The 21,862-nt window shown below is 39.8% G+C and overlaps 1 protein-coding gene across 1 annotated transcript in view; it reads left to right on the forward strand.

Annotated features, from left to right (window-relative positions):
• Window positions 1–21,862, forward strand: part of SORCS2 (sortilin related VPS10 domain containing receptor 2) — a gene marked incomplete at both ends in the record, with an annotated part of 545,731 nt that overhangs the window by 160,176 nt on the left and 363,693 nt on the right. The window contains one exon of the mRNA XM_080344448.1: window positions 20,599–20,666. Within this exon, the coding sequence (XP_080200574.1) occupies window positions 20,599–20,666 (68 nt within the window). The remainder of the gene's footprint in view (window positions 1–20,598; window positions 20,667–21,862) is intronic.

Raw genomic sequence — 21,862 nt, forward strand, 5'->3', positions numbered from 1 at the left:
CAGGGGAATTTTTGTCAAATTTATTTAATTTAAAATATTCCATAAAAGGAATAATTTACATTTCAGTTGTTACAGACTTTCTGATTATTTGCAAGCTCTGGTTGCCCTCAGGTGCCCATGCCCAGGGTCACCTCGACACACAGTCCTTGGGGGAAGTTTTCCTGCAGCTCTGGGCACCCACGTGCTCTTTCCCCCATAGTCCCTGGGCTGTGCCGTCCCGCAGGACAGGATCACATCAGCCTATGCTCTGTTGCTCTGTCCTCTCAGGCTGGTGCATCTCCCAGGTCAGTGTGAACCAGAAATGAGAGACCAACTCCATGATCATTAGTCCCAGACCGGGTGCTCCTTCATCATCCAGCAGCTCAAGTGTGATCTGCAGCAGCGCTGTCAAATTAGCCGGGCAGCGCAGCGTAAAATCCGCGCTGGCTCCGTGCCTGCTGCTGGAAGACAGATGTTACCTGATCCATAGGGGTGATTAGAATGGTGCAGGCGGGTAATACCTGAGCCAACAGAAAGCTTGACAATAGAAAGCTAACTTCCTAGCATTTTCTTGTCAGGCTTGAGCTGTCAGGGTGAGTTAATACTGAAGTAGTGCTTTGGTGTTTTTTTTAGGAGCCCTCGGGGTAGCTCTGCTCTAGCATCAAACTACAGCTCAACTCCCGTTCAGCGGCTGTTTATGTAAAGCCAGTGGTGAAACTTTGAAAGAAAATGAGTGGTTAAATGTCCTCGACTGCTTTTAAGTCTTACCATGAGAGGGGCTGGCAGGCAGTGAGCACCGTATCTCTTCCTAAGCAGCACTCAGGTTCAGCTCATCCTAATTTTAGATTTAAAGTAAGCAGTTTTGGTCTGGCTGCTGATTTTCTGCTGCTGGTATGTGATGCTATTAAATGAAACCAACTGCAGAAGCAGCACAACTAGATACATTACTGAATATTTAGCTTTACATTTTGGGGGATTTTTTATTCTTACCTTTAGCTTATTTTTTTCTCTCTCTTTTCTGTCTCCCACAGTGGGGGAAGGGGATTACAGTGAAGTGTGTTTTTTCCTTCATGTTGCCAGCAACACGATTTGCCATTTTAAGGGTAATGTTTATAGTCTAGCAATGTGTTAGATGTGTTCAGAAAAGAAAGGAATGTTTGGAAATATGGCTTTCCATCAAAAGACAAAATAGCAGAAGCGCCGATTATACTGACTTTTGCGAGGAAAATCTGGTTGTAAATTGGTGCAAATTGTATGCACAATTTTAAGAGCAGTTTAACAGTTTACAGCTAGTTAATACTGTCACCTCCAAATCCTGACCAGCTGCAATGAAGCATCTTTTGAACAGATGATAATTTTGCAGTCTGCAGAAGATGCTAGAAAATAATCTCTGTGAGATAGGTGTCCATAGCAGGATCTCACTGGTGCAGGTGATTTTTGTAAATTTTAAAGCTTTTTCTTTACAAAATTAGTTCATTTTCTAGGCCGAAACTACAGTGACTATCAGAACATTGTCTTAAGGGTATAAATTGGCCTTAAAGGATGAGCTGAGGAAGGACTCCTCTTCACGGCGCAGTGTACTATTGCAAGGTTGTAACCATTAAAGGGAAACTTCTTGCTTTAAAGTATCTGGCATTATCCTCTTGGAGACAAGCTATTGTTAGCTTCTTCCTAGTGTGACTTGCAGTGCTTTGCAGTTACCAGATGTCACAGCAGCAGAATATATCATATTATTTGAGATTCTTTTCAAACATGATCTATAGGTATGTTGAATGGCTTGTGGACAGATGACTTTTAAAAGTTTGTTTTGTTTTCAAGCCACTAATGATTTGGTTCAGAAAAGGAGATACAGCTTTAACAAGGTATAGGGGGCTTGATATATTCATATAGAATCTAATGGGACTTACTCTGCATCACAATGGACTGTATGAGTGATCACATTCATGTGACAGGAGATATTCGTATAACACTGAGTCTGTAGAGAAGAAAAAAGAAATCAGACCAGGGAATTTTGGTTTTGTGGGAAGTATTTCCTCCTAACTGGAACTGCCAGTCTTATTCTTTCACACTGAGACATTCTTAAAAGCAGAAATTCATTGCTACGATGAACATACAGTCATCCTTGTGGGGGTGAGAAGTAGATGCTGAAATGAAGTGTCTGGTGTGTGGGGTGTTTTTTTGTTTGTTTTTCTTTTTGTTTTGTTTTTAAATAGCCCCTGACACCTCTGATATTTACAGGAGCATGACAGAAACAACCTCACAGCTTATCCAATTACATATTATTAGTATAAATAGATTTGAAATATTGGGTGCTTCCAAGGTGCTACAGGTGAGGGACCATTTACAACATTCTTGTGTGTGTTATAAAGGAAATCTTAGTTGGGCATCAATTAAATGGCACTCTTCTTTATTACATTAAAATTCAGTCACGCTTGAAGAATTGATTCCTACAGTAGGAATATCAGAATTAAAAAAACAGACTAATCATAAAAAATTTGTTGCAATGCATTTTTTTCTTTAACTCTAAATTGCCGCTGATAAATGAGGTTTGCTAGCCCATGGTATGAATGGAATAAAAACTGGTTTGGGATGAATTGCTGCTGTCTAGGTCAACAACATAGTTGTCCTTTAGAAAATGAGCTTTAGGACTTAAGACCTAATTTGATGAATACTTGGAATGTGGCTGGGTGCTTTGCTGAATCATGGTTCCTGTGCTGGAAGTGCAGGGTTGGCTTCTCCTAACTCCCTCCCCTGTGGGCTGATCGGAGTGCTGGCTGGATGAGATTCCAGTTCTGGGAATCCTGCACACTGAGACTGAGCTTTTTTTTGTTGAGGGAACGTCTTGTGCAGTAGGGAACAATGTGAACTCGCCTGTCCCTTCTGTGCCACAACTAATACATTAAATTCCTTTTGTTAAATAGAAGCCTGTGTTTCCATGTTTCTGTCCTCTCTGAGCACCCTGCACAGGGTGGTAGGGAAGGGTCATTTTAAGTTTATGATGAGTATTTGAGAAAGTCACCATTCAGGCTTGGAAAATGTTGTGCACACAGCCGAACAAGTCCATGCTTGTTGCAGTGAGCTGTGACCACTTGCTGCAGCTGCGTTGCTTTTCTTTAGTGTTGTTTTTTTTTTAAGCTATGAGTCCTTCTGCTCCGAAAGGTTCTGAGGTCTCCTCTGTGTGTTTGTGTGCAGTTTAACAATAAAAATACTTTGTCAGTGGCTGATTTTTTTTTTTTTTTTTTTTTTTTATTTAATTAGCAACATTGATTAAGACATTGATTCAGGACACTTTTGGCCACCAGCCTCCATTGTGGTTTTCACAATACACCATTATTTTCTTTCCTCCTCTTAGCGGGCTAGTAGCCCAGACTCCTTCCAGTCCTGCTGTAGCGGGATAGATTGAACAGAAATCTGTCTCTGGGCTCAAAAAGAAAAATGACTCATCTCCCCTTGCTCATCCATTCATGTACATCTTAATAAAAAAAAGTTTGTTTAATTACTTTGTTATGAATATAGGGTATAGATTCAGTTTTTGTAGTCTGCTATATTTTTCATTTGAGTGAATGTGTTTCAAAGAGTTAATGTTACCTTAGAGCCAAGCGAGTGCTTGGAGCAGGTCCTGCTCGCTCACCGGGCTGTGGCAGCCCCAGTGCCCGCTCTGGCTGCTCCACCTCCCTGCGGTAGATGTGAAAGATGTGCTGTGCAGAGATAGCCCTGGTCACTCTGGGAAACCAGGCACCCTGGCTAAAAATAGTCTCCTGTAAGTTAGCAGCTTTGCCAGTGGATACACAGGCATGAGAAGTTGATTTGGGTAAGAAGAGATTCCCAGGGTAGATGGGGAACTGGGGCTGTCTGGGAGGACACAGACAGATGACAAACATGGAGCAGTTTTAATGCTGATGTTGCCAGTCTATGGAGAGTGCGACATTGCATCCCTTAATTTTGCTAACCACTGCATGTGTCCTTACGATCTCAGTCAAGGTCAGAATTTCATCCCACTAAATGCTTTACCCGTGTATGAGAAAAAGCGTTTGTCTCAAACACCATTAAGTTTTAGCAAGCCAAGGACTATGCGAGGAAAGCAAAGAATGTTTGTGTCTTTACTCTGCTTGTGGGGAGTTAAGGTGAAGGAGGCTTCCTTGAGAGGATGAAAAATTACCATCAGAGGAACTCAGTAAATTTTCTGTGTTCAGGATATGAGCCTCCAGACCAGTCCCCTGCTCCCCCTGTTCCCTTTGACCTGGCTTCCTCCCTGCCCTCTGCAAAGCTTCCTCTCTCCCTCCTTCTCTCCACTTGTGCCCCTGAACCAAACTCATCCTGCTGCCAGGGTGAAGCTGTGCTCATCAGTGTTTTATGTGCTGCTACGGCCAGCTCTTTGTCAGCTGTGGAAGATATTCAGCTAGATCATCTGTGCTACAAGGAGGAAAATAAAGACGGGGCTTGGGAAATGCAATAGATAAAGGCTTAAGTGGTCAGAATTTAAATCTTAAATTGCCAATTGCATGGCTGGCTAGAAAAAGGAGGCTGTAAACATGATGATTAAGTGGATCTTACTCAGAGTAAATTATAGCATTACTGAATGAAAGTCTTCTCTTTAACAGAGAAATCATTAAATGTTAAACTCAAACTATTATTTGCGTTTCATTGGCTAGACTTGCATGTGCAGAAATATCCATTTTAATTAGTTTTGAAAAGAAGTCTCGTGTACAGAGCCCTGCTTGGTAGGTATTTTTGTACTCTCTCTCAGTGAAGTCATTTTATATGATGATGATTTCCTCTAATTTTTAATTAACATGTCTAAGTTGGAGTTGGGGAAAATGATCAGTGTTTCATTAACTGCCTTACACTTGGAGATCTATGCAAACCTAATTGATATGGTTGCTACAGGGTACTTTGTCAAAATGAGCCATCCTGCCACTACCTTTCTCCTCTCTTCAGTGAGGTGAATTTGAGTGAAAGGCATACTGCAACAGCATATCGTTTTATTGCTAAAATGACAGACTATGGTGTGGTGTTATATTTCTATGCAATGTTTCATCCAGAGTATTTCAAAATATTTTATAGACTATGTATTGGAAGATCACTTCTTTATCACTGGTATATAGTGCCCCCCCTTTGCAAAGAGCATATATAACAGTGCTTAGGAAAAGAAGTGAGAATATTTCTTGTTCCTTCTCTGGGAAGAGTTATTCGCTCAACTCTAAGCATTGCAATTAAATGTATACTTGCTAGTCTGTAACAAATACCCCTGAATTCATAATGTTTAGTATCGCAAATTATTAAAGCCTGTTGTTGACATTTAATGATTTATTTAACCATATAAACAAATCAATTACAGTATCTCACTGGAAAAAATGGTTGAGATGTGTGGAGATGGGATTCCCTGGTGTTAAAGGTGGTTTGTTTGTGAGGCCTCGGCCCTGGGCCTGGCTCTGCCACTATCCAGATTAATGACTGGGACTAAATCACTGAGTGCAACTGTTCATCTGCTAAAGTAAGTTGGTTTGGGGGAGGAAGGGACCATTATTAGTCATAGTCATTAGTAAGTGAGTAATTCATACTAAAATTCACATTTCTTCACAGAAAGAGTTGTCAGGCATTGGAACAGGCTGCCCGGGGAAGTGGTTGAGTTGCCATCCCTGGAGGCAAATTTAAAAGACGTGGAGACGTGGTGGTGAGGGACGTGGTTTAGCGGTGGACTTGGCAGTGTTAGGTTTACAGTTGGACTTGATGATCTTAAAGGTCTTTTCCAACTTAAATAATTCTGTGATTCTAAATGTTTTTTTGAGGGGGTCTAGGTTAAGCTCTAGTTATTGTAGCTATAGAGTTTCTGCTGCCATACTGTGATAATGAGAAAGGATTTGAGAACAGCAAAGGTAAAAAAGAGTGGAAACCTAGCAACGTACTCAGTACTCTGCCCACAAATTATGCCACGAAACTGAGGTAGGGATTGTGAAGTCCAGGTAGAAATGCTGTCTCTGAACTTGCTTTATCTCAGGAAAAATAAGGTATTTTTATTGTCTTCTTATCATTGTGAGAGGAGCCAACTGCAATAACAGCAGTAGAGTTGATAGGTTATAAATTATTCAAATGTTTTTTATGAAGCCATTATGAAAAGGAGAAAAAAAACTTAGTTTTCTTTACAAAGTGGTGAAAGTGGTTATAGTAATAAAATATACTTGGTTTCCTCTAAAGTTTTGGACTTCAAAAAAAAATTTCTTGATCAAATTTCATCTTAAAATATGACATTCACATGAGATATTAAGACACATGAGATTAATTTAAAAGCAGTTCATATGATATAGAATAGCAGAATAATTGAGGTCGGAAGGGACATCTGGAGGTCATCTGGTCTAGCTTCCTGCTCCAAACAGGGCTTATGTCAAAAGTGAGATTAAGTTGTTAAGGGCCTGGTCCAGGCATGTTTTGAGATCTCCAAGGACAGAAATTCCTCAGCCTTGCTGGGCAACCTGTCCTGGTACTTAACTACTCTCATGGTGAAAATATTTTTCCTTTCATATCCTACTGGAATTTACCCTCCAGCTTGTGGTTTTTCTTTGCTTATTCTCAGACTCCGGGGAGAGCCTGTCTCTGTTGTCTCTTTAGGCAGTGGAAGATGCTGCCCTTGGTCGTCTTTTCTCCAATAGACAAATGGAGCTCTCTTAGTTTTCCTGCTCTGTCATGTGGTTCAGCTCTCTAACTGCGATCCTCTCTTGGACTCACTCCAGTTTGTCAATCTTTGTTGCAGCAGGATCCTAAAATGGATACAGTAACCTAGGTTTTTTTTAATGTAGTTGTTGATAGGGACTTGCTGAACAACTACCGGGATGTTAGAGGTCTTAGTTTTTATGCCGAACTTGCTATGAGAAGCTGAATGTAACCTGGAAGGATGAGTTACATAAAACTTTGCAGCTTGTATTCCGGTTCTGAGGGAACCCCAGTTTGAAAGCAGAGAAGAGAATAGAAAACGTTTGGTTGTAATGGCGATATTAAGTACAAATTCTAAAGCTTCATTTTCCTGGCAAGGTGACAAAGCAGCAAGATAAGTGCAAGTATGTCTCTTGATTAGAGCCAGCACATTGCAAGCCCTCAAGCTGACGCCAACACTGGAGCCGTGTTAGTGCCGAGCGTGATGTAATGCAGTGAAAACTTCTCTTTTTTTTTAACCATTTCCAGTTCTGCAATTAGGAATGTGTTATGAGAAGAAAATTTATTTTGCCTGGTAGGCTTTTTAGTGTTTGGTAACTATGGCAGTCGGAACACATGGTGTTTCCTTAAAAGCTGTGAATTCAAATGTTAGCACAGATATTCAAGGCTTACTGTAGAAAAAAGGATCTGGGGTATTTACAACCCAAGGCAGGTCTGTCAGCTACAGAAGCTGCAGCATGTTTTCCACCAACTAGAATAGTCTGTTTGGGTCAAGTGCTGGGAAAAAATAAATCTTCCTCTGGGAAGCACTGGAGACTCAATTCACAATTTTGTGAAAACTCATGATCTTAGTTTCTAGGCTCTACTTCTGAATCCACTGCTAGTCAGTATTTCTGTGTATTCAATCCCTGATGCGGGCACTGATGTTAATTTTGCTGTTAAGTTTGTAGGTGACATGAAAACTGCTGAAATAATGAAGGTTGTTGCAAGGATGATCTGAAATCAGTGATTAGATGACAAAGTTCCAGCAAAATTAATTTTAATACAGCCAGATTAAGACCAGTACATCAGGAAATAAATTTAAAAAAATGAAAATGTATGGTTCTTAGGGTAGAGGTTGCTTTGGGAAGTAGCAGCCCAGAAGTCACGGGGGGTAACTTGCTCAACACGTACGTAAACTGAATTGGTATAGCCAAGAGGGCTCACAAGGTTTGTTCTTGATGCTGAAATTCCTATATGTGTTTGTGAACCAAACTTGCTCTTTCTTCTGCAGAAAATAAGTTGGATTCTACTGGCAATTAGCCCAGGGAAGCAGAGACTAGTTAGAATAATTATTGCTAGAGGTGTAGGTGTAGGTCTATGAAGCCTAAGGCTAAACAAGAGGAGACAGATTAGAAACAGCTCTTTGGAGTCTGAGATGTGAATAATGTCTGGGTTTGAAAAGTTCTTGGATTCTTGGGGAGAACTTGATGGCGTGGATGAAAAAATGCTGAGTACTTTTGTATGTATCTGCATTCATTGAATCCCCTCTCTACGTTCTCTGATTTTATTAGGTGTGCTTGCCAAGTGATCTTTTCCTTTTGGGAAAAGAAGAACAAAATGTTTAACCTAGCTCTCCAAGAGCAGCACTATGCTGGCTTATTCCAGAATCGCTGCTTTTGGAAACCTGGGTTGGGGCTCCTGTCAGTGGTTGTGGGTTGCCTGTAAAGGGAATATCGAGTACAAGATGGGAAATTAACTTACCTCTGCCCCTGGAAGCTGCTGTGGAGGTCTGGTGTCCTCACTTCTGGAGGACATACTTGGAAGACAGAGGGAGAAGGGTGGAGGGGGTACTCACAAAAAATGACCCAGGTGCTGGAAAATAAGCTTTATTATGTGAGATGTAGGGAGGCCAGTCATTAATCTTATATAAGAGAAGAGGTCAAGAGGTAATGCGATTGCTGTGTAGAAGTACTTAGATATGGTGAATATATTTGTCAGCAGGGGCCTTTTAATCTCCTATACAAGGAAATGACAAGATCCCATAGCTAAAGATTGAAGGTAGACAAGTTTAATCTAGAAATAAGTCATTATTACCTGGCTGTTCACATAAATAAATAAATACTGGGACTCTTTAATAGAGGAATATGTAGAAGCTGTATGTTTTTTGAAATGCAGGTAGCTGTTGAGTGATGTGCTTTAAGCATGTTTCTGAATTATATGTATTTGAGTCTGGAAGGGAAGGAGGGGAGGACCAGGTGATCCTCTCTAGCTTTGGACTCTGCATCCGAGATGCCTTCGTTTTATTCCTTTCATTTGAAGGCCATTTGAGTGGTGCTGTTTGAGTGTTCATAATGGCTGTAGATCTCAATCAAGATGATAATTGTCTGACACCTCAGAGCATCGACCTGCAAGAGGTCAGGAGAAGATCCCTTTCCTCCCGGACATATGCTGGGCTGCAGTTGCTGTCCCACCTGAACCCACCCAAAAAGTCTATGGTCCTTCAGGGAAGCATAATGACTGTGGGCATTTTGTCCCCATCCCTTCTTCCCAATAAAAGAGTAAAATATCAAATTAATCATTTGGAATAAATCAGAACTTCGTGTCTGTTTATGACACATAGACCTCCAGGAACAATCATAGGATCTTACACAAAATACAAATAACGTTAGGGTAAGTCAGGCTGCAAATACATTTTAGGAGCAAGAACCTACCAACATCTTCATGAATCTAAAAGCTATACTACAAAATGCCCTACAAACTGTCTGAGATGCCGATGTATAGAAATCTTTCACCTCACGATCATTCACTTCACAGTAAAAAGGAACCAGCACTGGGAAGCAAAACCATGTTTGTTTGTTTGTTTGTTTGTTTTTCCCCCCAGTTTTCTTTAGTTTCTTTTAGTTCAGGGAAGAATTACCTTGTCTATGACCCTAGTAAATATTTATCTTGTAGCCTTTATTCACTTGAGTTCATTATGAATTTAGGCAGAAAACATTAAGCTTTTCTGATGGTTCTGTGATTCTATGATTTTGTGATCGTTATCTGCCATTACCTGCTGTGAGGACTGCTATATTTTACTGTATTGAACATTACTGAAATTGTGATTGTAGTTGCAATTTCTTTAAGAAATATCAATTTCCATGGATTTGCAGCTCAATTCTAAGCGTTTTGGATAAGAAGCATTTAGCTATAGGCTGTTATTTAATTTTTAATTTCTGTCCTTTTCCTTTGGTGTTGAAAATAAAATTTTAAACAGCATCATCTTCTGAAAGTGTAAAATAAACAGATTGTCTTGGAGGCTTACTGATTTCTCCCCCTTTTTTTCCTCTTACCCATCCCCTTACCCCTCTTGTAGCTAAAGTGGGATGGACCATTTTCTCTAGTCTGTCAGTGTGAAATAACCACACGAGTCACTGCAAAGCCGAATGGTAATTAATAATTAAAGACAGACCCAGAGGAATATATCTATAATGCATTGATTTGTGGAGGAGGAGTATGTTAGTTGCTTTTTCTTTTATTTTAAAGAAAAGAAAGGCTCAGCAGCTAGTCTTGATTTTTAGACACAAATCCATTTTTACAAACTTTGGACTAGATTTGTTATTAGTCATAATGCCACTTCTGGGTATGTTGAATTTGGTATTCAGCCTGCACATCTCTCAGTCCTTGTTCATATTGGCTGGTCATGCAGAGCCATAGCCTGTTAGTACCAGGATACCAGGATACTAAAACCAAACCAAAGGCTTGCCTAAGCTATGATCAGAGACCCTGCACGTTTCCCTAAGCTATTTCTCTTAAGGCTCTGAGGAGTAAATATTTCTTAGGGACTCGCACTTCTCCACATAGATTAACCCCCTGAGAAAATTGATGCTGCTTGAGTTGGATTGGAACCAAAGAACTGACCTGATGTGTTTGAGCACCTGTGTTCACTCTCCCGGCTGATGCATTTCTCTGGTAGCACATTTAATGCCTTTTTATTTTATTCATGGGGAATTCACATTATTTCCAGGTCTCTGATGATTCGTGTTTATGCACTGTAGTCTGTCTCCTTCACATCCATACTCTGGACCTTTCTTTTATTCAAAAATTATTTACCTCCCTGTTAATTGGCACAACTGATTAAGAGCAGTATGCGTTATGTTTCCTCCTTGCAAAAAGCACTTTAGGCTGCTTGTGTTGTGACTTGGGCAAGGGAGAGGGAAGCCACAAAAAATGATTACATTAGGTAAAACGCTGCCTATTTGTTGTCACAGACATCAAGTTTTCCCCTTTTCTGGCCCAAGGAATATGGAGGGAGCTTGATTTCTTTCCCTGCTGATAGGGAATCAATGCCCTTGAAATTGCATAGGTTTCTGTGGGTAGAGCTCTGAGCTGGGCAGTTTGTGAATAAAGGCAGGAAATCTGTAGGCTGAGTTCTAGTCACTACTGATGTTCTTTCATTAACGTCTCCCAGCACTGAACTTTAACACTTATAATTTCTTCTTTCATACAGTAGTAAAAATGATGCTGTATTAATTAACTGATACTGTAATGTGTTATGCTTGCTGGCATTAAGTCTCTGAACGAAAGCTTGAGCTATTTTGATAAGGTTTTTTTCTTATATGTGTCACAAGAGTTTTTGTTGGCGTACTATCCACACGTTTGACTGTTGAAAGTCAAATTTTAGCTAAAATAAACTTCTGTTTGGTTATTTTTGACACTGCTCTCCCTGAAGAATTGTCACTGTTCTCCCACTGGGAAAAAGATTGTTCATTGAAGAATTGGCAGGGAAGAACCTTGATCAGCTTTTGACATGCTTCTTTCTTTAGGAGATGGCTGAGTAATCTTGAATGGATGTTTTATTCATTTTATTGTGTCTAGAAAATAAACTGTGGCTTGGGCTGGACTGAAAGCATCTTTTCCCTTCTATTTGCTGTTGAAAAATATGGGCCTACTGCCCTATGTAAGAAGATAATGGCATTGCTCGGGGTTCGAATATTCTTTCTGTGCTATTTTGATGTAGGGAAATAGGAGGAGTTGAATGTTGTGTTAGATACAGGGATGGTATATTTTTCCTGTGACCTTTAATCTGGAAATTTGTTGCAATATGTATATTTATTTATTTTAAACAAATATAAATAGGTTATAATGGAGTGACATAATAGGTCTGATGTTATTTACAGTAGTCTACCTCTGCTCACTTTCTCTTCTGCATTATAAGTGAACTTTTACTTCAATTAAGAAGTGTATATTTAGAGAGGTCTTCAGGTGTGTAAGTTCCCATTACTGGGTTAAAAAAGTTTACATCATTAGGTATAACCATACCTGTTCTCATTCAGTAGTCTCATCCATTATAACTTGACATTTGAAGCCATAAATTTGTAAAGCTATGTGCATTTTGTGGAAAATATAGGTTGTTTGTTTTTCCTTTGCACAGAACGTGTGAGACTTTTGCAAGTACTGGTTTTATCGAGATCCTTCCTTTCATGAAAGAAATTTCAAGATCTGATTGACTTTTAATATGTTTAGAATGGGCGTAATACAGATTTCCATTGGTTGAAATAGACTTTGGATCAGACTCAAACCAAATGCATGGGTATGGAAGGGTGGGGAGGGAGGAAGGAAACCACCCATTTGCTAACAACATTGAGTTGAAAAATTGCCATTGGGTCTGGGCTGTATCCTTTGCACTCTGGTTATTGGTGCCTTTCTGTCATAGCATCAGTTAAGACTCAAACTCCAAACTCAAGAAAAACAATTTGCAAGAATTAAAAGGTTTAGATTATTTGTTTTTCTTTTTTTTTTTGGTGAGGGTGGGGGGATAAGGTTAATTCCATAAGAAAGACTACTGACTTGTAAACAGAGGAGGCTATGCTGTAAGTTTCAGAAATAGAATGTAAATAGAGATAGGCATTTACAATACAAATATAGAACAATCTGATTAGAAAAAAAATTGGAAAATAAATAGCAGATCCAGAGAGATGCTCGATATAATGAAGGACAACAGTAAATGTCATGTAGACTGTACAGAAGTTTAAACTGTTTAACACTTTTAAGTTCTGTAATAACGTACCTTGATATGAAACATATCATAGTTACATGTGCCATTTTGAAGAAACAAAATTTGTTTGTAGTAGTTACAAAAACTAGTCTGCTGTACCTTCAGAGATGACATATAGTTGCATAAGTTTCTTTTAACTCTTTCCTCGTATTTCTGGGCTTTTTTTTCAATGGAGAGACAAGTGTTGGAGAAAAATGAATTTTTGGCCTACAGACAATGTATACTTTTGGGGCAGAGTTTATGTTACATGTCAGATCAGAGATCTGAGATATAGAAGCACATAACTGTATCTCTGCAAAGTGGTGATGCGTTGCTCTAAGTCTTGAGCACCGTGTGGTGCTAAGTGGTCTTGAACAGATGGAAGACTTGGGCCTGGGAGCATCATGGATTGGAAAAGATCTTTGAAGTTAGTGGCACACAGTTTATGTTTTGTCTGCTGATTCTGCTTCTGTATGTCCTCTTTCTCTATGTTGTATTTATATGTTGTTTTCTGGACTTTATCTGCAACTCATTTAAGCATGAATTCATCCAGTCTTTCTGAGAGGCTCAAGCTGGAAGTGCAGGTCCTCTGCATCATAAATCACTAGAAGCAGTACTTCCAAAGGACTAATCAGATCTAGATAGGCAAAACTGATCTCCAGAGGTATCTGTCCCTAGGGGCTGGTACATCCTAAAATTGAATGGGATAAATCAGAGTGATACATCTTATTCTCCATTTCCCAACTGTAAAATACACAGTACTACTACCACCTTATGTTAAGGGGATGCAAGAAGCCTGAAATTACTGCATTTCTACAGAAAAGTGTGATAAGAAAGCTCAAGTGTTAGAGATAACTACTCAGAAGTGTTCTAGGCATGAATTAAAAATACTTTTCTTCCAAGTCTTGTGCTATTTAACTGTTGTGCCTCTCATATCTATGAAGACAGAAAAGAGTAGTTCTAGCATGAAGAAAGAAGTTCTTAAGCTATTTCTAAAACAATCTAGGATCACTAGAGGAGAGATCAAGCATGAAAAACATCAGTCCCTAAGGGGGAGAATTTTGTATTAAGAGTTTTTTACTGAAGCTGCTTTTCAGCCCTAGCTATAGCCTCGTAATGCTGACATATAAAAACTGTCTCCAAAGAATCTGTGGCAAGCCTAAGTCTCTGCTGGAGTAAAATAAAGAAATATAGGCCTCATTTATCAGGACCTACAATCTTTTCCTACTTGTATCTGCTTGATCTGAAGGTCATTTAAAATGTATTAGAGGGTTAAGATTGGAATGCGAGGCTAATTTGAAACCTGGCTCTGAGATGATCAATTGTGTTAATATTCTTCATACTTGTTAAACTGAAGTGTAGTGTCTGTGTGTCAGGACAGGATTAGTTAAGGATCCTAAATGATGTGGCATTGCCTGGCAAAGTAGCTGTTTCTTTCCACAGATAATGGTGTATAATTCCACTTAGCTTTGATGGCCCCATGGCTCTAAAAGTAATGAACACCTAGGGCAGAGCTGGGTGAGGAAACACAAAAAGCTGGCGAAAATTCAGTGCTCACAGATTGGAAACCTCCTTGTTTGGCTTTGGACTGAATGTGGAGAACTCTCCAGCGCTCCCCTGGCCCCTTCCAATGTTTTCTCTGACATATTTGGCGCCTGACCAATTTTCCCAACTGCTCCCAAGCCCTTTCTAATAGTCTCCTAACCCAGTTGGATGTTCCCTCAACTCTTTTACACCCTTTCCTTTGGCACGGATATTAAGTTCTGCTGCTTCAGGGATAATGCTGAAGATGAATGTGCTTTCATCCTTCTTCCTTGCAAAGGGGGGTCATTCCCAGTATTTTACAGTAGCTGAATTCTGTTAATGTCATTTGAGGTGTTCCAAATTTACTCTTAATGTGCCCTCAGGGGGCAGACGAGCTTGGCCTTGGAGTGGGAATGTTCCCCTTTCATAACACTCTGGGGTCAGTGTGTTGGTACTTTTGCTGAAATCAGTTATTTTAGCAAGATAAGTAGGGATGAAACAGTTAAAATGTAAAGAGACCAACTTCCACCCAGTAAAATGTTGGTGAGGGGTTGGTATTGGGTCTAGTCTGTCCCTGTGTGAAGCTGCAGAGCAAATGGTCCTTGCTTGGAGAGGCACTGGCACCCACCCCCCTCGGGAAATAGAGGACTTTTTTGAGACAGCACTTTAATAACATGCCCAGATCTGTTTTGTATTATTCCTGATTTACTAGGCAACCCCACTCTTCAGTCTTTTGACTAAAATATTAATCATCGCCACTCTGTCACTATAACATAACTGCCTTGGTCTTTAGTGTGTTTGTCCTGGCAGTACTGCTTTCAGGTAGAGTGTGACATTATCCCTTTCTGTAGAGCATGTGGGCATGTTTATATTTCCCATTTATAAAGAAAAAACTCAGGTACCTACAGTATTCAGGAAATATAAAGTACAGTCCTTATTCATTACAAGAATGGTATTAAACACGGTGACTCTTTTGCTGATCTTGATGCAGTGTCAAAGTCTTTGCTCCTGTATACAGTGTTATAAAACCTCTTTGTGATAGGCAGTTAGGTCTTATTTGAACACCATAAGCCATTCTCAGAGATAATTAAATGTAATTTTGACGTCAGTGTAGGTTGATGCAACCTCTGATAAATACGATGTTATCTGGTAAAATGATATTTGATCCTGTGGTTCTGGTGAAGACAGAGCAGCTGTGAGGGAGAGTAACTGGTATGAACATATCTGCCAACAGCCCTGCGTCAGATGAACAGTCTTCCCAGCTTGTGGTATCCTCTACAGATGTTTCCATATGACTTGCATAATAATTTATTTTTTGAAATGAAGGGTGTAATTATTTTTGTATGGTAATGTTTTGACACAAACAACCAAAAAAAAGCTCTGGCTTTGAAAAAGGATTTAGTGATGCAGATTGGAAGCTCAATTGGAATTTTTATATTTTACTATTGGGCCGTAACAATGCATGACAGACTGGGAATATTTCACAAACAGCACTTAAAATTTGATCTTTCTTTTCTGGTAGCAAATAGTTATATAATGTTGATGAGCAAGGTGAACTGCCTATCCATAATATTGCATTCCCGAAAAGAGTAGTAGTTTATGCCGGAAGAGAGTAAAAATGTTTTACTTATGTCTTCTCTGCATGTCAGCTCTGCTGCCTCTTGAATTTTCGTGGGAATGGAAAAGAATATTCAGACAATGGGTTTGTTTCTGCAGGAAGGATTGTTAATTCAATTATTAGAGGAGATAAGTAAAACTAGTCTATATTTCAAAAAAAACCCTTACAATTATGAGTCAAGCCAGACTGGGGAAAAAAAATTTCTTGCTTCATGCTTTAGAAATGTATTCTCCCCAAAAAACCCAACACCTCCCCAAAAACCCAAACAAAAAAACAACCAACCCCCCAAAAACAACCAACCCAAACCAAACAACAAAAAACCCCAAACCTGACATTCACAGTCTACCAGCCTACACAAGTTGACCAGAATTAGAGCTTTTACTGCCACTGAAAAGTTACTTCCAATGCACATTGCATATGACTTTTGGAATCCTAAGGAATTTATCTCCCATACTTTGGCTGATGTAGACAAATAGTGGCCAACTCTGGCTTTATGGAGAGATCAGGGGCTTTGGTAAAGCAGCATGTAACAAAGCACTAATTTTGTGACAAAAGCCAAAAGCTTTCATTTTCCTTTTTCTCTTTTTTTTATTTTAAATCTCTATGGTGTGAAACAGCTGGCATGTGCCTATCGTGTAGTATCAAAATAAAACAATTTATTGGAAAGAAAAGGGTGAAAATATTGTCTTCTGAATTCTATGCAGGGAGCCTGACAAGGAACTAAAAGTATGAGGCTCTGTTTATTCGAATGTTTCTGAAGGGAGGGGAAACTGCAGTGCTGGGATCAAAGCAAGCTGGAGAAGGGCTATCAGAAAGCTGTGAGGTGCAGCAAGGGCTGCTCCTAAGAGAAGTCTGTCATGCCCAAATACTGAGCCAAGGGGTCTGTACCAGACTTCTATGTCTTTGCTTTGGGCCAAAATATGTATGAATTTTTACTTATATTTACTTAAAACCCACAAATAAGCAAAATTCTTGTAATAGAATCGTTTCAGTTGGAAGAGACCCTTGGGATCAGAGAGTCCAACCATAACCTAACCTAACTCTAGCACTAAACCATGTCCCTAAGAACCTCGCCTAAATGCCTTTTAAACTCCTCCAGGGATGGTGACTCCACCACTTCCCTGGGCAGCCTGTTCCAATGCCCAACAACCCTTTCCGTATTTCCTAACATCCAATCTAAGCCTCCCCTGGTGCAACTTGAGGCCATTTCCTCTTGTCCTATCACTTGTTGCTTGGGAGAAGAGACCAACCCCCTCCATGCTACAGCCTCCTTTCAGGTAGTTGCAGACAGCGATAAAGTCTCCCCTCAGCCTCCTTTTCTCCAGGCTGAACAGCCCCAGTTCCCTCAGCCGCTCCTCATCACACTTGTGCTCCAGACCCCTCACCAGCTTCTTTGCCTCCTCTGCACTCTCTCTAGTACCTCAGTGTGCTTATAATGAGTGACCAAAAAATGAACACAGGATTCAAGGTGGGGCCTCACAGGATTGCAGGTAGAATGGACTTGGTGATAAACACATTCTGAGGAATCTGGGAAGAAGGAATGCCTAAGGACTCTTGTTTCAGGGCAGTGAAAGCAGAAGGGATACATACCTTAGGTGTATTTGACCAGAAGCACTGTCAGGTGTTTGTAGATCCCTTGCACACAATGGTGAATTACTGTTGCCAACTCCATTGATGTACCCTGGGGACTAACTCAAAGAACTGTGACTGAATTTAGGACGTAATCGTTTAAAATAGTTTCACAAGTCTCATAAAACAAGAGATTGGGTGGACTAGATTTCTAGGTAACCCTGTAAATCCATTTTTAATAAATAATCTGGGAAATCTAATTATCCTCCATTGCCTGCATTTATTTTAGCTGGAAAATAATAACATGAAAAAAGCTATATTTATTTTAGGTGGCCATGACTGATGGTAGTATGAGCTGGTTAAGAACAATCCCCTTGCTCGTTGCTCAGTAGCTGTTGTGCTTCAGGCGTCTCCCCATCTATGGGCCACCCAAGCGCTTTCACTGGGACACCCGTGTGTGTGAACCATTGGCTTCCGTCCAACCCGTAAAGTGCTTGTAATTATGGAGCCCCATTGAAATGAAATCAGTGAAACAGGGCTCTGCTCTTACAAATGACGCACAGAATCCAGAGATCCTGAAGACCTTTGCATTTTTATTGTGAAATAACTCCTCCTGTTCTTTGGATCTGCTTATTAATTGGGAAAAAAACACACTGTTCTGGTTAGCAGGATCACTGTTTAGACTGAAAGGATACCCACAATCCAGAGGACAATGCTGTAACATCTGTTAAATAGCTGACCTACATTTTCTGGATGTTGGGATGAGATCCGCTGGCATAGCTGAAATAGTGGTCAGCCTCCTGGCAGCCTCGTACTTCTTAGGTTGTGACAGGAATCTGCTAATAGGGCTTAGGAATTCAAAGATGGCTCATTATGGCTTTGTTTTTCCTAAGTCATTGTCCATACTCTTGAAATACAAAATAAGGTATTTTAATTTTTAAATAAATTTACCAGTCAGGTTGGGAAATACTGATATCTGTTTCTCAGAGCTATGGCTCGGATTAAGGCACCAATCCTGCAGCATAAATAAGATATTGTACTGCCTATAGCTGCTCCCCAATGCAGTTTGCAATTACCTGGAAACCATTCATTTGAAGTGTGTGAACCAGCAGTAGCTTTCTGAGTGGTGTGGGCATCCCCTAAATGAGCTATGGCCAGCAAGTGGCACAGTGAGCCCACCCGCGTTCCTGAAAGTCTTTAACTCTGAGGACAGGTGCTGTGGTACAGAAATAGCTTATCTGGAAGGTGCGTTGTTGATGATTCCATACAGGTAAAGTCCAAAGCAAGTGAACTGAGAGTAACCCAGGAGCACCTTCTGTGTGTGATAATAACCAGTTTAATTCAGGAATTAAACATCGGGCTTGCTCTGTGACAAGGTGGCTCCAACATACATTACTGAAAATCATCTGAATTTTAAAAGTTGTGCTTGTATGATGTGCAAGGATGAGAAAAGTTGGCTTACTAAGTTCAGGACTCAATATCTGGTTCTGCATGAATGTAAGGAAACAAAGGGTAATCTTTTATGCCTTTTGATGTTTATTTTTGTGCACCAAATATGCATTCTTGTATCTCTCTAAAAAACCTCCCAGGTCAAGTTTTGTGGCCTAAGAAGGATTTCAGTTGTTCAGAAAAGCACAGTCTGAAACATTTCCCTAAATAATTGGAGCCAATAGGTGCTCCCAGTAGTGAAGTTTCTTTCTTTTTCTGCTTAATTGCAAGCACCAGCAGAAAGCTGTAGTTAAGACACTGACAACAGAATAAATAGCTGACCCGATGAAGCGTGCTTGAGCTGTAGCCAGGAATCTCATCAGTAGATACTTTCCCCTTTTGGAAATGGTTCTTTCTCTTGGCTTTGTAAGTCTTGTGGTAACACATTTAAAAGTAAAAGGTGGTTTTGTTTTTTTCCTTGCTTTATTTTAAACCAAGCTTTGATTTTTATAAAATCATAAAATTCTAATGAAGTGGTCTGGTAGATTGTGCCTCTTTTGAGAATAGTAAAGAATAATACTATTTGTAAATTATGGATTGGTTCTGCTTTTACTTATATCATTATACATCCAGGAATACTTCTTGCGAATCTATTAGGCTTAGATAAGCCTGAGACTGGTCAGTTCTGCAGAATGTTGTGTTATTTCCAAAGCACCACATATGTAACACCCATGGTCTGGAATTCTCTCACAAGCCCCAGTGTACAGACACTGCAGCATAAATGGTCTGAATAATTGAAGTTAATGCCCACAGTTGCTGTTTGCTGGAGATTTCACCTGGTGGTCAGGAGCAGAGCAAGTGGCGGCTAAATAAGCACATGCTCCCAACTTTTAGGGGCTGCTGTTGACCCTTCATTAAAGAAGGACAACAGTCGTGCAAGGAAGCTGAAGTTCCTCCCATTTTGCCTCTGTGGGGTTACTATGGGGACCTGGGTATAACAACCACTAATATGGACTGGCAGCAAGTGAAGGAAATCTGTTTTAAATGATCTCAGTATAAACCATGGCATTCAGCTTGATACACCAGTCATGGACCAGAGCTTTCTGTTGTTTGATCGGTGAATTTGTTGGACATTGAGTGAATGGAACGTGTTTCTTGCTGACTCGTCTCATAGGCTGAAGATGGTTTGTGGCTAAAATTTGTTTGTGTATTTTGTTGGCTGTTGGTGTTGTAGATGAGTAATTACAGAGCACAGAGCCAGTTCTTGAAGGCAAAAAAAAAGAAAAGTGATACTTCTGGGAATGAAAAATAACATGAAAGCTGCATTTCTGATCTTGTAGGAAAGACAAGAGCTCATTTTCTGCCTGAATTTGGTATCTGGATAATCAAAGTTAATCACCATTGTTTAGCACTTGGAATTAAAAAATAAAAAAAGTGCCTGTAGGTGTCCAAGACAGTTGCCTCCTAAATTTCAGCAAGCAACCAGAATGGTTCGTCCTGCTGAGATACTCATACAAATTACTTGGGGGCTGTCATGCGGTGGGGGGATTTCTGTGACAGTTCCAGCTCCACCGCTCATATGCAAAGGGCAGTCTTTCACTAAGTCACCAGGCTGGCAGAAAACTTTGAGTGCTGAAATCGCTCTTCTCAGAAAGAGAAAGGAAAAAGCTGAGTCTAAAAGCAAAACTGCTATTAAGTAAAAATAAAGTGAAATACATTTCAGATTTTCAGGAGGCTCACTTTAGTGTTCACCAGAATAATGCCGCCTATGATCTACTTCTGTTTCTTATATCAGTTTACATATATAAATATATTTATTCTTGTTTTCATTTAGGTGATCCTGATCCTTACCAAGTATTATCACACTGACATGGGGAAAGTGCTGGAGAGCTCTTTGTGGAGGTAAGTCCTTTACTTTTTTTTCCTATAATCTCTTCCACCACCTTGTCCTTCAGAACAGATCTGTCTCTTTTCCCTTTCCTAACTGTTGCTGAGATGAGTTGGTATGATGCTAACAGAGGAAGATTATCCAGATTGTTATCAGCTCTTACTCCTTTTTCATTTCAATAATAGTTTGAAATGAGTTTTAGCAGTAGAGACAAACAATGATAGAGGTTATAAAGCATCTTTCTGATGCCACTTTGCAAGATGCCATTCTTTTCATTTTCTCAGAAACTTCACATCAAAACTACTTAAAAACTTCGAAATACTTATAGTGTTGGGATATGTATATTGTGAGTTCTTATTGCTCTTGAGTTCTGTATTGAGGTTAGTAAATCCTGGTTTGGAAGCAGTTACAGTTGGATTAAATATAATACCAGTGGAGATTTTATTGGGTCTTAGACAACTGGGAATGTGTAGTAATCTAAATAAACTTCTAAATTGATTCTCATTTTCTTAACATTCATGAACTAAGATATCACTGTAGTTGTTGCCTGTGTCTGTACAAATTGCACGCTTGGGTGTATATCGGCACAAACTCAGGGCTAGGGTAAGCCTATGTTATACTGGTCATACTGGTTATCTTCTCAAGAGCTGATTTTGTTTTGCTAAGTGTGATTTTTGTGTTCTAGTTTTCTGTGTATCTGTATAAATCTTCCATCACAAATTTTTGCTAGGCCTACTATGTACATTTCAAAAGTGGAACTATTTCACTGATACCAATAAATACAATATTGCTCCAGTGTTTGCTCTGCTAGTTTTCTTGGATTATCTGTATCAGTAGAAATATTCTTGAAATATTCTACTGGGATATCTAAATAATTGTTACAAATGAGAGAGGACTTATTGGAGGAGACTTACGTGATATTTTTATGTAGCCTATAAGCTTCAGGTCTAGAAACAAATTGGTTATCTAATACCTTGTGGCTTTGGTACCTATAAACTTCATATTGTCCCAAGAGCTTATATGGGGACTCACCCTTCATCTATGTGAGCAAAGAGCTTTATAGAGACAATCCCAGGAAAGGAATGGGCAAGGGAATAGGGAGTGGGAACAGTCTGTGACCAGACCATGCTGTATACCAGCCTCGTTACTTGTTTTGAATGAGGCTGCATTCACAGAATCACAGAATGTTAGGGATTGGAAGGGACCTCAA

The sequence above is a fragment of the Nesoenas mayeri genome (assembly GCF_963082525.1).
Source record: "Nesoenas mayeri genome assembly, chromosome: 4".
In the NCBI taxonomy this organism is placed as follows: Eukaryota; Metazoa; Chordata; class Aves; order Columbiformes; family Columbidae; genus Nesoenas; species Nesoenas mayeri.